The 13,638-nt window shown below is 61.5% G+C and overlaps 1 protein-coding gene across 6 annotated transcripts in view; it reads right to left on the bottom strand.

The window, feature by feature from the left end:
- The window catches only part of PLCH2 (phospholipase C eta 2), a 63,879-nt gene that overhangs the window by 49,997 nt on the left and 244 nt on the right, over window positions 1-13,638 (bottom strand). For 4 of the 6 annotated variants that reach the window (XM_066374837.1, XM_066374844.1, XM_066374838.1 and 1 more), the window contains exon 2: window positions 12,363-12,606. In XM_066374837.1, coding sequence (XP_066230934.1) covers window positions 12,363-12,441 — 79 coding nt within the window. In that variant the 5' untranslated portion in view covers window positions 12,442-12,606. Of the gene's footprint in view, window positions 1-2,879; window positions 3,066-11,725; window positions 11,870-12,362; window positions 12,607-13,638 lie in introns of those variants that run through there. The other 2 variants (XM_066374842.1, XM_066374841.1) reach the window with 2 other exon arrangements.

Genomic DNA, 13,638 nt, shown 5'->3' with positions numbered 1-13,638 from the left:
GCTGGAGGCTGCTGTGAGCACAGAGAGGGTGTAAAGAAGGCAGGAAGGAGAGCAGTGGGGGGTGGGCAGGACAGGGCCACTGTGCCCAGAGGAGGAGACACACACCCCACTGCAGGAGCCAGAGGAGGCCAGGGGAGCCCCCTGTGATACACAGCCCCTAGGAGCCAGTGCCAGGACCCCCACTGGCCCCGGGCCCCACTCCACAGCCTGGGCTGGGCAGCTCTCTGCTGGACGAGGTGAACAGGCAGCCGTCTTTGTCCCTTTGTGCTGGGCAGCGGAAGGGACAAGAGCTCCACACCCGGCTGGCAGGCTGCTGTGCTAGAGACGCCTCCCGGGAGCCCTTCCTCCCTGCGCGGAGATGCGGGGCTGTTACACAACAGACCTAAGAATAATCCGAAGGCGGGCAGTAGAGGGGAGACAGGCATCCTGCCTCCTGGGACCCCCCAAGCTGGGCCTGGGACCAGCTCAGGACCAGAGGGGCACCTGGAAGACTGTTCGGCAAAGTCTGAATTCCCGCCCCTCACCCTGGCTCTCAGGGGCTGGCCTGGCAGCTGGGAGTGGAAGGCAGAACCCCAGAACATCCCGGGCCATCAGTGCCCCTTGGCCCCGGGGGTCAGAGGTCCTGGCTGGGCCTTGAATGGCTGGAGAGCAGGCAGCCACCGGAGCTGGATTTGCAGTGAGCACGTGATGCTGGAGCCCCCCAGTGTCTGCCCTTTCCCAGTGGTCACTGGCACAGGGGCCCCCAGCACACAGGGCCAGGGGCTGCCCGGACAAGGATGTAGGCCAGGGGGAGGTGAGGCCGGCTAGGCAGTAACAGGAGTGCACGCGGGCAACCCCCCCCCCCCAGACCCTGCCCGCCACTGGAGCAGGTGGCAGGCAGCCTATGTCTCCAGGCCAGACCCCCCCTCCCTTCTCAGGAGCAGGCGCCGGGGCGGGTGTGATAGTTACCAGCTAATGAAGTAGCCCTGTTAGACGCAGAGTAACAGAATATATACAAATTGGCCTATAGCATTTTATCTATCGTGGACATTAAAAATTAAAATCCAATTACAACTCGTATTGTCAGACCCGGCTGCTACCGCTTACGATAGCAATCCATGAGTGGGGCGGGGATTATGTAACCTGAACTCTCAGCTGCGGGGCCTGAGGGCCTCCTGCCCCTCAAAGCCTCCCCCCGCCCCCACTGCAGGGTCTACACTGGAGTGTCTCTCCCACCTGCAAGTCTCTCTGGCCCATGAGGACCCTATTGACCGGCCCCAGCCAACCTCAAAGGGGGGAGTCACCCACAGGAGGGACCAAGGTCGGCCTGCTGGACATCCTCCCGATGTCCCGACCATCCCCAACAGCAACCACTCTGAAGGTGGCTGGGTGACAGGCATGACCCCCTCTTCCCACAGACTCTGCTCTAGCATTATGCTCACTGCACACCTGGGATGGGCCGGGGTCCGGGATGTCAAGGCCACAAGACCCATGCCCTGGGAAGTTCCCTGTGTAGGGTCAGCTCCTACCTCCTGGGGGCAGGGCTCAGACCAGGTCAGGGCCGCCAGAGTTTGGACTCCAGGGAAGGGTCAGTGGGGACCGGTCAGGTGTGGCCAATCACACACACCACAATTTCCACACGCCTGCCTCCCTACCCTCTCTAAAGTCCCCAGACCTTCCAGTAGGGTCACACGGAGGACTTGGCTACAGAAAAGTATGATCGGGTGGGGGAACATGGAGGGTCTTTAGAGTCTACTTCTTCTATCTCAGGCAAGAGCTAAGACCCAGAGACATACAAGCTGACTGTACCCCACCAACCAGGAAAGGTGACAATGACTTCTGACCTCTGACCTGCTCCTCCCCCACCCCCAGTCCCACAGTTCCTGAACTCCCCTCTGTGGCTACAGCTCCCTGATTAAGCTTGTGGGCTCAGAGGACCCTGTCAGGACCCTCCATGACAGAAGTACTTGGGTGCCGTGGCCTAGGCACCAGGGCAGCTGAGTGTCACCTCTCAGACACCAGGGCATAAAGGACTAGAGAAAACACAAACCAGGTCCATTTTCGTGGTGAAAGGTAAAGAAGGTCACAAGAGAAAGGCCAGCCTCAGTGGGGAGTCAGTGGTCATTCTGTCCACCCCTGAGAAGGGTGGAGGGACGGGGAGGGCAGGGAACGGGGTGCATCCTGTTTCCATGGTGCCCCCCCTCCACCAGCTCCAGAAGTGCCCATGTCTCCTAAAGGATGCCCCTCAGCTGTGCTCACAGGCCCCGAGTCCCAGGGAGCAGTGCCCCCCACCACCAGCACCCTACAGAACCTGGCTGGGTTCTGCCTGCCCAGCAGTGCCCACCGCACCCCTGCCTGTTAGCGCTGCAAGACGCTGGCCCATGGCCAGAAATGGCACCTGCTGCCCAAGCAGATGTGCCCAGCTAGTCGGCTGCAGCATGCCCACCCAACACCTCCTCGCAGACCCACACGTCAGTGCCCCTTATGCACCATCTGCACCTAGCCAGAGGGAATGGGCATCCTGTCCTGGGCTCAGCAAGGCTCAGTCTCAGCACAGTCACAGCCTCAGTGGGAGCTGGACCCTCCACCAGGAGAGAAGAGTTGGCAAAAGGGTGCCCTTCAGATTCCTCACCCGTACCTGCGGCCTCCAAGAGCACCCAGGACCCCTCACCTGCCCGCGACCCTACACCCACACCCATGCTTCTCCTTCGAGATCCCGGCCCTCCCCTTCGGGTCTAGACCTCGGAAGCAGCTCAGCCCACAGGGTGGCCCAGGTAGCCAGGCGCGAGGGGAGCGGCGCGCGCCCCCTCCCCGAACCGCCTCGACACGCCGCCCAGGGCAGCGGCGCCCCCGCGCGTCCACCAGCCCCGGCGCAGCAACAGGAGCGGCGCGGCACCTACTGTGCTTCCGCGGGGCGGCTCCTGCGTCCATTGTCTCCGCAGCGGTAGCGGCAGCGGCGGGGGGCGGAGGGCAGCAGGGGTGAGGTCGGGGCGTCGTCAGCGGCTGGCCTCGGGCTCCGGCTCCCGCTCCGGTTCGGGCGCCATCGCCCCGCCGGCTCGGGCGGCTCGCGGCGGGCTGTGCGCGGCGGGCTCAGGCGCGCTGACACTGCGCTCCGTGCAGGCGCCGCGCGCGGAGAGCGCTGTCACTCGTACCGGCCGCACCACACCCCCTGCCCGCCCCGCGCGAGGAGGGGGCCAGGGGTGCCGGCTCCGTGACGGGCACAGAGCCTGAACACAGAGCGCAGATCAGGGCGCGGAGCCGGGGGCGCGGGGCGCACAGTGGGGCCAGCAGGCCCACCCCGCGCCTGCTGCGAACAAAGTACTTTCCCTGCAAAGATGCACGCGCGGCTTGCCTGTAGCCCCCACTTCCCCTCGGCCCCCGTTCCCCGTGGCCCCAAGCCGCAGGATGGGAAGGGGGCGGGGCTGAGAACCGAGGAGCAGGTGCGCTCCCACCCACAGCTACCCTGGTCCGAGTCCTAGAGAGCACCCAAAGCAGCCATAGAGACAGACACTGGATTCTGCAGACCCTCATAGGTGGGAGCCCCCTCCCCCACCCCCTTCTGCAGCAGGCAGCAGTGGAGGAGAGCTAGCCACAGGTGTTTAGAGATGTGCAGACTCCCACTCTGGCCCTGGTCTAGTGATGTAACAGGAGACACAGTGCATGCTCATGTCCCAGCTCCCTGCAGACTCTGGTGGTCTCAGCTGAGCCCTTCCCCTCTCTGGGCCTCAGTTTCCCCAGGTATAAAACCTGCTGATTTCTAAGGTTCTTTCCAGATTGCTGCAGCCCAGAGAGGTCTCTGACTTTTCCCAAGCCACAGAGCGGATTCCTTGGCTGTGCCATAGACCCCAGCACAGGTCTCAGGACCCCTACCCAAGCAAAAGCTGATCACCTCTAGAGATAGCATCTTGGCACCTGCTAGGGTCAGCTGAGCTCCTGAGGCTTCCCGCTTTCCCTTTCCAGGCTCACCAGATAAGGGCCCCGCCCCAAATCCCCAAATCCCAGCTCTGTGCCCAGCTGTGCTTTCTGGGGGATGCTCTGTCCCGCTGAGACTGGGCCTAGCTCCGACAGCCTCCACTCAGAGTAGCATTGGGTTTCCACCGGGCTTCCAGCTGGTGGTGAAGACCCACCCTCATTACTGTGAGGGACTGTCAGAACCATGTGACAATTAGAGCAGTCCCCTCCCATCCACTCAGGGCACTCGGTGCTGTCAGTCAGGGAAGGCTTCCTGGCTCCCTCTGCAGGAATGCTGTCTACCCCAAGGGCCAGAGCAGGGCCACCCACTTCTCTCTCCTCCTCACCCCCACCCTGAGAGCATGCACTAGTCCAGGACTCCCCAGGTGACTGAGAAAGTGGACATACATCAGAAGGATAGAGGTGGAGACGCCTGGAAACATGCAGGGTGGCCTATGAGGCAAGTGGAGGGTGGATGAAGTGAAGAAGTTTCCAGAAGGTGCTCGGGGCCGGCAGGAGCCAAGCCTAAGCCGGGACAGGATTCCAGCTCAGAAGTCCCATGGCATTTAGTGGTCACACAGCTTTGGAGATGTCACAGCCGGTGTCTGGTCAGGTGGGGGCTTCCTCTGCACATCCCCAGGCTTTCTGAGGCTTTCCTCGGAGACACCCTGAGGACTCCCATCCCTGCCTGCCTGAAATCCTGGGCTGGTGGGGAAACCTCCTAGGCACCCAAGTGGGCAGCACCCCAACCTTGCCCACCTGTATACCTTTCCCAGGCAACATGGGGCTCAGCTGAGGTTGGGGTGGGGGTGGCTCTTCTCGCAGGGATAGAGATGCCAGTTCTGGGAGCAGGGAGTGACACATGCTAGCAGTCCTTGGAGATGTAGCTCCAGGAAAAAGGCTCCTCTATGCCCAGGGGACATGGCCAAGAGCCCAAGACCCAAAGATACAGACAGAGACGGAGAGACCTAGAGACAAAGAATGACAGAAACAAGGGCAACCCCGAGACAGAGAAACCTGGGCTTCCTCCTGCAGGAAGCTACAACTGAAATGCAAACTGGAAACCACGAAAGAAATCTCCTTTCTGAGCCAGAAATTCCAAGAATCCAGGAGGTGAGCGGGAACCTCTGGGCAGACTGGCCAGCAGTGGGGTAAGAGACACCTGCATTGGGTGTGTGCTGCATGTGTACACCCACCATGACCACTGGCAGGGGCAACTTCAGCAGCCAGGGCAGACAGCCCACCATCACCCCACTGAGAGCCACTCCGGGCCTTGCCCTCAGCCCACCTCTGGCCTCCGGTCTCCCTCCAATACACCGGCCTGTGATGCAGGAGCACAAAACCTGACCAGACTGTTCCCAGGTCCAAATTCTCAGGGACTCCACACACTCCCACCATGAGACACCAGACCACTCAGCCTGGCACCCAGGAGGCCCCACCCATTGGCACCTCCCCCTGCTCCCCCTGCCTCCCCCCCCCCTGGTTTCCAAGGCCTGGAGTGAGGTGCCTCCTCTAGGAAGCCTTCCCTGGTTCCCTCCTCTCTCACACTCACTTCCTCTGAAACTGCAGCATGCAGGGTCTGAGCCACAGAATTCCACTCGAGATGTTGCAGCGGCCTTGCCCTTGTTTCCAGTCTGTGCTACCCAGCAAGATCACGAGGTCCTTGCACACAGCATACCATGCCTATGGCTCCCCCAAACACACCATTCAGACTGGCGTCAGGTGGCCTCAGGAGCGTGTCTGTGGCTTTGGCACACAGGAGTCCAGTCAGATTGACCTGCTGACCTGTATACCCTGAGACTGTCCCCAGGGGGCAGCGTTGCTCTGGGCATATTAGGCAGCCCTGGTGAGAACCCGGCGCAGCCAAGGTCACCAGTGGGGACACGCAGGCCCAGAGATGGCACAGAGGCAGCGAGAGGCAGAGCAGGGACCACACGCAAGCACACGCGCACACCGAATCAATAAGCCTAACTGGGTAAATGTGCAATCTCAACTGGCTAAATTTAGGAAGTGTGTGTTTCATGTTTCACAAGCATCTGGTCTTAAGACTTCCCGTTCTCAATCAGAACTCAAGACAACGTGCAGGATTGGCTCACAGCTCTGGCTTCCCACACACAGAGCACAGAGCCTGGGGCACTGGGGGAAGAAGGCAGCCCGTGCTGGCATGGACGGTGGCCAGGCACCTCCTGGAGAAACAGCATGACCTGGCCCCCACCCAGGGCAGGGCTGACCCACTTGCCTGAGACCCCCAGGCACTTTGCTGCACTAAGAAGGTGATGACCGGAGAAGGGGAAGGGACATATTGGGAGGGCTACCTCCAAAGGGCCAAAGGTCTCCACAGGTGTTGCCAGCCCTTAGGAGTCATGGATTCCTGACACCATTTTTTCTTTGAGGGGAAACTGAGGCATTTCCATCCAGGAGGCCTGGCAGGACAGGGCGGGGGCCTCTGAGCTGGGTCACAAGGCTGAGAGGGCCTGGTCAAGGCAAGGCCAGGTCGAATACACCATCCACAAGGCCAGAGCCTCAGCTCCTCTGGGCCAGCCCGGGCCCCTGGGTGAGGTGGACATGCTTAATGCCCCTTGAGCATGTGAACTGCCCAGCCACCCGAGGCAGAACCACTCGAGTCAAGGGAGGTGCCTGTGAGACAGGGCTTCTCACAGCCTTGTCAACCTGAGGCCAATGGGGAGTAAACAGTCATCTGGGTCCTGCAGTCAGCAGCCAGGGAGCGGGTAGTACTTCACCTGCTGGACCCAGAGGTGGATGAAGTGCCCTCGTCCTGGGCCTGGGATGCAGGTAGGAGGGGAAGGAAAAGTATAGCCCCCTCCCTGTCCTCCCTGTGGACACCCCAATCCCACACCCAGCACACAGCATGCCAGCACTAGGGTCATGTCTACACCTGGCCTGGGGGGAGCTCGAAAGACCTGGGTGACAGGGAGGGAGAAGAGGGGGAGGGGACAAGTGGGAGGGAGTGACCAGGGCACAAGGCAGGGGACCCTAGTAGACAGACCCTCCCACTGACTCCAGGTGCCTCAGCCCAGAGCTGCTCCTAGGGGTGGGTGTGGGGGCTCTTTGGACCCAGGGACATTGGGCTTTGCCCCCACCTCACACCCCACATCCGAGCTCTGGGCCTATTCTGCACACCTCCATTATGAACCAGCTGTGGCCCTCGCTAGTGGCCAGCACTCATTTGCCCCTACATTCCTGGAACTATTCACAAACACTCTTTGTGGGTCCCCAGGGCACCTGGCTGGGTGGCTAGGAATTCCATGTGACCCATCCCAAGACCCCTGCCCTAGAGGACTCCACTCACTGACCAGCAGGAGACAACCAACTTGCTATGCCATTGGCAAGAACTTCACAGTGGACATTAGACCAGCCTAGATTGGGGGCAGAGCTCTCTGCTCAGTGGGTGGGGGCAGGAGAGGGATGCAGGGGCAGGGGCCAGATCACAGAAGGTCTCAGAGATGAAAATGAGGAGTTGTTCTTGGGTAAGATATCAGGAGATTACTGAGATGTGGGGAGAAATGGGGAGAGAAGTGGGGATCATCAGGAGGCAGGCAATCTGGCTGCAGGCCCCCGTTAGCCAGCTGGCCGGGACATGGGACATAAAGGTGGTTAGAACAGGTGGGGGATGCAGAGGTCAAGAAAAGTGTGGAAACCAGAGACACTGAGGGGCAGGGTTTGGGCTCCAGGACCATGGTGGGGGAGGTGCTGTTTGCTCAGACTGGGGAAGCTGGGTGGAGGGTCTGAAGTTGAATTTTCATAGCTGCTGAGTTTAAGATTTGGGCAGGGCAGTCCAGCAGGCCTGAGGAGGTCCTAGGGGAGCTTGGGCAGCAGTGGGGGCTAGGCACCCCAAGGGAGTTATCCAGGCCCAGGGCATCAGCCCCACGCTCCCCTGGCCTCACTGAGGAAATGCCCCAAGACGAGGTTCCCCCTGTAGGACACCAGACCCAGGTCCACACACACAGTGCCTCAGCCTGTGCACTGGCCCTCCAGATGACCTGCAGACCACCTCCCAGCTCCGTTCCCTCTAACGAGAGATTTGAACTGGCCGGCAGACCTCCGGGCCACCTGTTAGAACTGTGTCTAAACTGTGAGTCCACAGGCTGAGCGTGAGCGCTAGGACCTGGTAGCTTCTACATGGTCTGCTCAGAGCCAGGCTGGATTCTGGTAAGTGAGGACCAGGACCCTCTGCAGAAGGACAACCCATCTCTGCCCTGGACCCAGTGGTGCCCAGGGAAGGAAGAATCCCAAAGCTCCCACAGTCCAGGAAACAGGGCCTTTCCCCAAGATCGTCCCTGAGGGGAGTCCGTTTGTCCTGCAGACCCTGCACCAAGCCGGGCTGATCCGGAAAGCCCGGGTGAACCTGTGAACTGGGTCCCAGCGTTCCCACCACCCCGCTGAGCACAGAAAGCACAGGACAGGAGCTTCAAAGAGCTTGGTGCCTCCACGGAAACCAGCAAAGGCCCAGTCTTTCCTGCGACATTATTTATAACAGGAGTGCTTGGAAGTTGCCTAGCCGCTTGGCAATGGCTGTGTTGCCACATTCATTGGCGTGTGAGGCAGCCATGAAAAATCAGGCCCCAAAAAGAAAGGCAGAGGTTATAGAAGAAAACCCCAGGGCTGGGCTGGAGCAGGACAGCGGTGAGGTGGCAGCTGGGCCACCTGGAGCACACAGCTAGACACCCGGCACAGAGGCTGGGTGGGGACAGGGGGGCGCGATCTCACGTCTTCCTCACATTTTGCTGTATTTTCAAAGCGCTTCCTCTGAGCTGATTTTGCTTCATGGTAAGGAGAAAAGAAAAACAAGCCAGGTTGATATAGAGATCCCAGGGAGAGTGATCTGAACACACTTTGATGTGGGAAATGCCCCGGGGTCTGCACATCCTGCCCTGTGGACCCACGCCTGCCAACCACTCCATGCCCCTAGCCTCATGGCCCAGAGGTGGCAGCCACCGAGGCCCCTCCAGCCTCAGCTCAGTGAGGGAATGAACTCACGCTCCAGCCTGGCAGGGACAGGAAGGCACTGGCCAGGACACCTGAGCCAGCCCATGCCTTGGCTCCAAGTCCAGCTGTGTCTCAGCAGCCCCCAGCCAGGCAGTACCCTGGCTACAGGCCCTGTCCATCCAGACAGGTGCCCAGGGAGGACTTGTCGGCCCTCAGAGGCTGGGAGACCCAGGCGGGCAGCTGTCCTGCTTGGGGAGATCAGCAGCCCCAGGTGCACACGCTGGCCACCTCAGCACCTCAGCTCAGGCTGGGCAGGGCATAGCAGAAGGTGGACTGCGTCAGCATCACAGGCTCAGCAGCGTGGGTGGGGCCATGAGGCTTCCCTGCCCCGGCCCTTGTGGCCGCAGGGAGACAGAGATCCCCAAGGCCTCCTGCCTCAGTCCTGTCTGTGCATCGGGAGGAGGAAGGAAGCCACTGCTCAGAGCCCCAAAGAGGGGGGAGCTGCCTCTGCCACGTGGCTCAGCTCAGGCCCTTGCCATGCCCAGAGTGGGCCCCTGCTACCTCAGAACTGTGGACATGGCTGGCCAGTACCACACCCCAACACTGGAGGCCCATGTGCCAGGTCCCCCAGCACTTGGTGAGGGGCCAGACCTAGCCCCAGCCCCTCCCAGACACCCTCACCCCTGTGATAGCGGGAACAGCTCATTTGCACTCCCCGCCTCCCATCTTTGAGCCTGTGGAAGGAGATTAGGTGGCTCTGACATCCCCTTCGTTACCATGGATACCAAGAACTGGGGGTAAGCAAGCCGGCACTGTGGTGGTGGGGGCTGTTGATGGGGCCCAGACCCTCCTCCAATGCTGCTCCACTGTCCCAACCCTGAGTCCGTCCACACTGTCCACTCCCCCAACCCCAGCCAGCGCTGGCTTCTCTTGGGCCAAGGTGTTCCCCGTGAGGACTCGAGGCCATGCTCACTGCCCTGTCTGGAGAATGGGGCCGCACCCCATTGAGAGTGGTGCCCACAAGTCTTAGGAGTGTTGGCACAGAGCGGGCACTGGGTAATGTCACTGGGCTCCCCGTGAGCCGCCTGACCTGGCTCCCAAGGCCTGAGAGTGAAGGGCCCCAGAGCAAGATGCCAGGCTCAACCCCTGGGCCCGATGTACCGCCCCCCACCCCATGCACCCTCTGGAGTCTGCCACAGGGGACCGGAGCTGGCCTCAGGCAGGGCAGCTGCTGCAGCGCAAAGGAGCTCAGACATACTTCAGCCCCCAGCAGGGAGGAGCTGCCTGACCATCAGGGAGACAGGCCATCTCCAGGCAGTCCAGGACACACTGACCGGCTTCCCAGGCTTTGGGCCCACCCCTCTCTTGGTTGGGAAATCTCCCACTGGTCAGTGGTGCTGTCCCTCAGAGCCTTCCAGAAGGACCTCCAGGGCCAGACCGGGTGCCCCTATCCCTGCCCTCAGTCCAGCACTCAGCAAAGGATCCAGCCGGACAACAGCAAGAGCCAGCCATTTATGGAGGTAGGCAGGGAGTAGGGGAAGGGCAGGGAACAGGGAGGCGACAGCAGTCTGAAGGAGGAGGCTCCCCCTCTTTGGCACCATCACGTCTGGAAACTGTCGTCTCCCCACACCCAGGACTGTGGGCTTCCTCTGCTGGCTGCCTCCTCCCATGGCTTGGGGTCTCCTGTCCATTGGCTCCCCTGCCCTGCTCCAGCCATCCTGTTCTCTGGGTGTTCCTTCCTGAGTGGAGCAGCAGGGCCCCAGAGCCCGTGCAGGGAGCTGCATGCCTCTAAGCAGGCATCGCCCCTGGGGCCAAGGAGACCCATCCGGACACATCTGGGGAATGTGGGAGGAACAAGCCCGGGCTGGCTGTGTGGGCACAGGGAGGAGTGCAGAGAGCGTGCACACGCACGCTCACACACAGACCCTGCGGCACACATGTGTACGCAGGCAAATGCTCACTTCCCCCACCGCTGTCCCGGGGAGCTGTCGCCTGGCAAGCAACAGGAAGTGCAGGCACTGTGTGCACACGCAGGCACATACAAGCACACGCTCACTGAGAGGCAGGCCAGTCGTCACACCCACGGAGGCCCACACCAGCACGCACACTTCGCCCCAGCACCCTCCCTCTTTGATCTCCTCCCACACCTCCCAGGACAGCTGAGTCAGTGTCCCCTGAGCTGCTGTGCCCTCCTTCCTGGAAGGAAACCCCTGTCCCCCACCCGTCCATACACTCCAGCAGCCAGAGGCAGCCCGTGCTCGGCAGAGGGGGACCAGAAGTCCAGACTCCCTGGGCTCTCCCACACCAGCCAGCCTCCCAGGCTAGACCCTAGAACCCACCCGCAATTGGGAGACAGTGCCCAGGCACCAGACCCAACAACCCATCAGAGAGGAAATCTCTCCTGAGATGCCCCACCAACCCTGGGCACCACAGTGCGCACACCCTCCCAGGAGGCTGAGCACCCCCCCCTTATCCCAGAGTGTGGCCCCTCAGTTAGAGGCTGGCAGGCAGGGCCGGTGGACAGAACACACAGCACACACCAGTGGGCTTCCTGTCGGCCCACCATGCTGGACACTCTAGACAGAAAGCATCTAACTGTCCTGGGCAAGAAGTGGACACCCCCTCCCTGGACCGCCCAGCCCAGCCTGAGGCTGGTCCACAGGGTATGGAATTCTGTGTTTCTCCCACCTGGGCAGATTCTACCTGGCTAGACACGGAGTTAATTACACGGCAGGAGAGAGACCGGAGCTGTCCACGGGAGGAGCCCATGCTGCCCGGGGTGGGGGGGGAACCACTGGGCTCCCACTCTCCCCCTGGGCCAGGGGCTGTCACACCTGCTCGTATTCACCTGTACATCTGCACCCCTATGCGGTTCTAAATGCTAGAAGCAGAAAGGCAGCCAGTGACTATAAGGTGACAGAAGTCAGAATCACGGTGACTCCTGGGGCTCCAGGGGCAGTCCCCGGTAGGGGCAGGCTGGGATGTCCCGTTTCCTGTTCTGGGTGGTGGCTGCACAACCTTACTCAGCTGTACACCTGAGGCCTGTGCACGCAGCAGGCCGTGCCTTATAATCCCATCTTTTTAAAGTTGAGAGAAGAGAACGTCGTCTAAGCCAGCATCACCGACTTTTCAGAGGTCAAAGGACAGAGGAATGGCACATATAGGATCAGGCCCAGAGACACCAAGCAGCTCCCTAGGATACACAGTCAGCAGCATCAAGACCCGTTGAGAACCCCAGAGTTGACTGAGGGACCCCAGCGGTCTGGCCAAGCTCAATGGAGCAGGAGAGGAGCTGGCAGCCCCAAAAAGCTGTCTTCCTAACAAACCTCTCTGTTCCACCTTCCCTCGAGCTGGGGATGGACAGGTGCACAGGGAACGCTCTTGGCGTTGAGTTCCCCATGGCAGCCCACCTGTCCCGGAGGAGCTCGGTGGGGGAGCTGAGCAGCCCAGATCCCCACGGTTGTCTGCCCGGAGGCTTCACTCACCCACAGGCAGAACGTTGATGCTCAGGAATGTCCGGTGGCTCCACAAGTGGGGCCCTGGATCCTCGGGCGGGGGAGCCATGCTGGGTTATCCGGGTGGTGGAGCCAGCTGGTGAGAGGTGGGACTGGCCCGAATTACCCGCTGGGGCGCACTGTCAGCAGGAGGCAGGAAAAGGTTGCTCTGAGGTCCCTCTGTCCCCAGGGTCCCTGCATTCCCTGCTGGGATGGAGTCTGCAGCTCATGGCACCTAGAGAGAGGGGGAAGAGGGGCTGGTGGGTGAAGCCTGTCTGTATCAATGGTCTCTTCACCAGTGTTGACTGTTTCTCCGTGCTGGGACTTGTTCTTCGTAGAGAAGCCTCCAGCCCTTTTGCGGTGATGGGGCTGGAAGCGCCTGCCAGCCCCGAGCTCCTGCCAACCCCAAGCTCCACTGGAGACCCCACAGGCCTCACGAGGAGTCGCAGCCTGGTAGGTACCCCCAGCCCTTCTCCAGCCCTCAGGGCCCACTGCACAGTCACTCCCAGGTGCACGGGCTCGGCCTGGTAGCCACCATTTGGTATGTACAGTGAATTGAGGCCACTTTGGCCTCCCAGGCCACCGTCTGACCCCTTGGTCACTTTGACGGGTTCTTAGCCCTCGGCTCTTACCTCCACCCTCAAGTGGGCCACAGGCTCCGCGTGGCCTCCTCCTGGTCCCCCCAGGGGCTCTGTCCCACCCCAGCCTTTGATCAGGCTCCTGTCCTACTGGGACACCCCCCCCCCTTTCATCTTCTCACCATCCATCCAACTCCTCCTGCCTTCCAGGCCACCCCCTTCCAGAGAGCCCCCTGGTGCCGACCTGCTCCCCCCTCCGAGGCTCCTCCCTGGGGCCACAGAGAGCCTGCAGAGGCCGGGTAGAGGCCCTGGCCACTGAGCTTTGGAGCCCTGACAGGCGCAGGGCAGAGGTCCCGGGACCTGGCCTTCAGATGAGCAACGGGACCCCCAGGCCCTCTGGGCTCTGGGAGCCATGCTGTGCCCGTGCAGGAAGAACACGGGTGTGGGTGGGAAGGCCCTGGCTCCGCGTGGTACACACTCTCCCAGGGGGCCCTTGGAGCAGCCCTACCTCAGGCCCAGCCCTCTCAGGACCCTCGGCAGTCTGTCCCTCCCCCACCCTGGCCTGCTTCAGCCCCAGGCCAGCACCCGGTGACTGCACCAAGGTCAACAGTAGACCTCGACTGAGCTACCAGGGGCCCTCTGGGGTCCTGCGCCTCAGAAGAGCATAGGTAGTGGACACCCAGCAGCCC

Source organism: Saccopteryx leptura, chromosome 3 (genome assembly GCF_036850995.1).
Source record: "Saccopteryx leptura isolate mSacLep1 chromosome 3, mSacLep1_pri_phased_curated, whole genome shotgun sequence".
NCBI lineage: Eukaryota > Metazoa > Chordata > Mammalia > Chiroptera > Emballonuridae > Saccopteryx > Saccopteryx leptura.
This window is presented reverse-complemented; position numbering and strand designations above follow the sequence as displayed.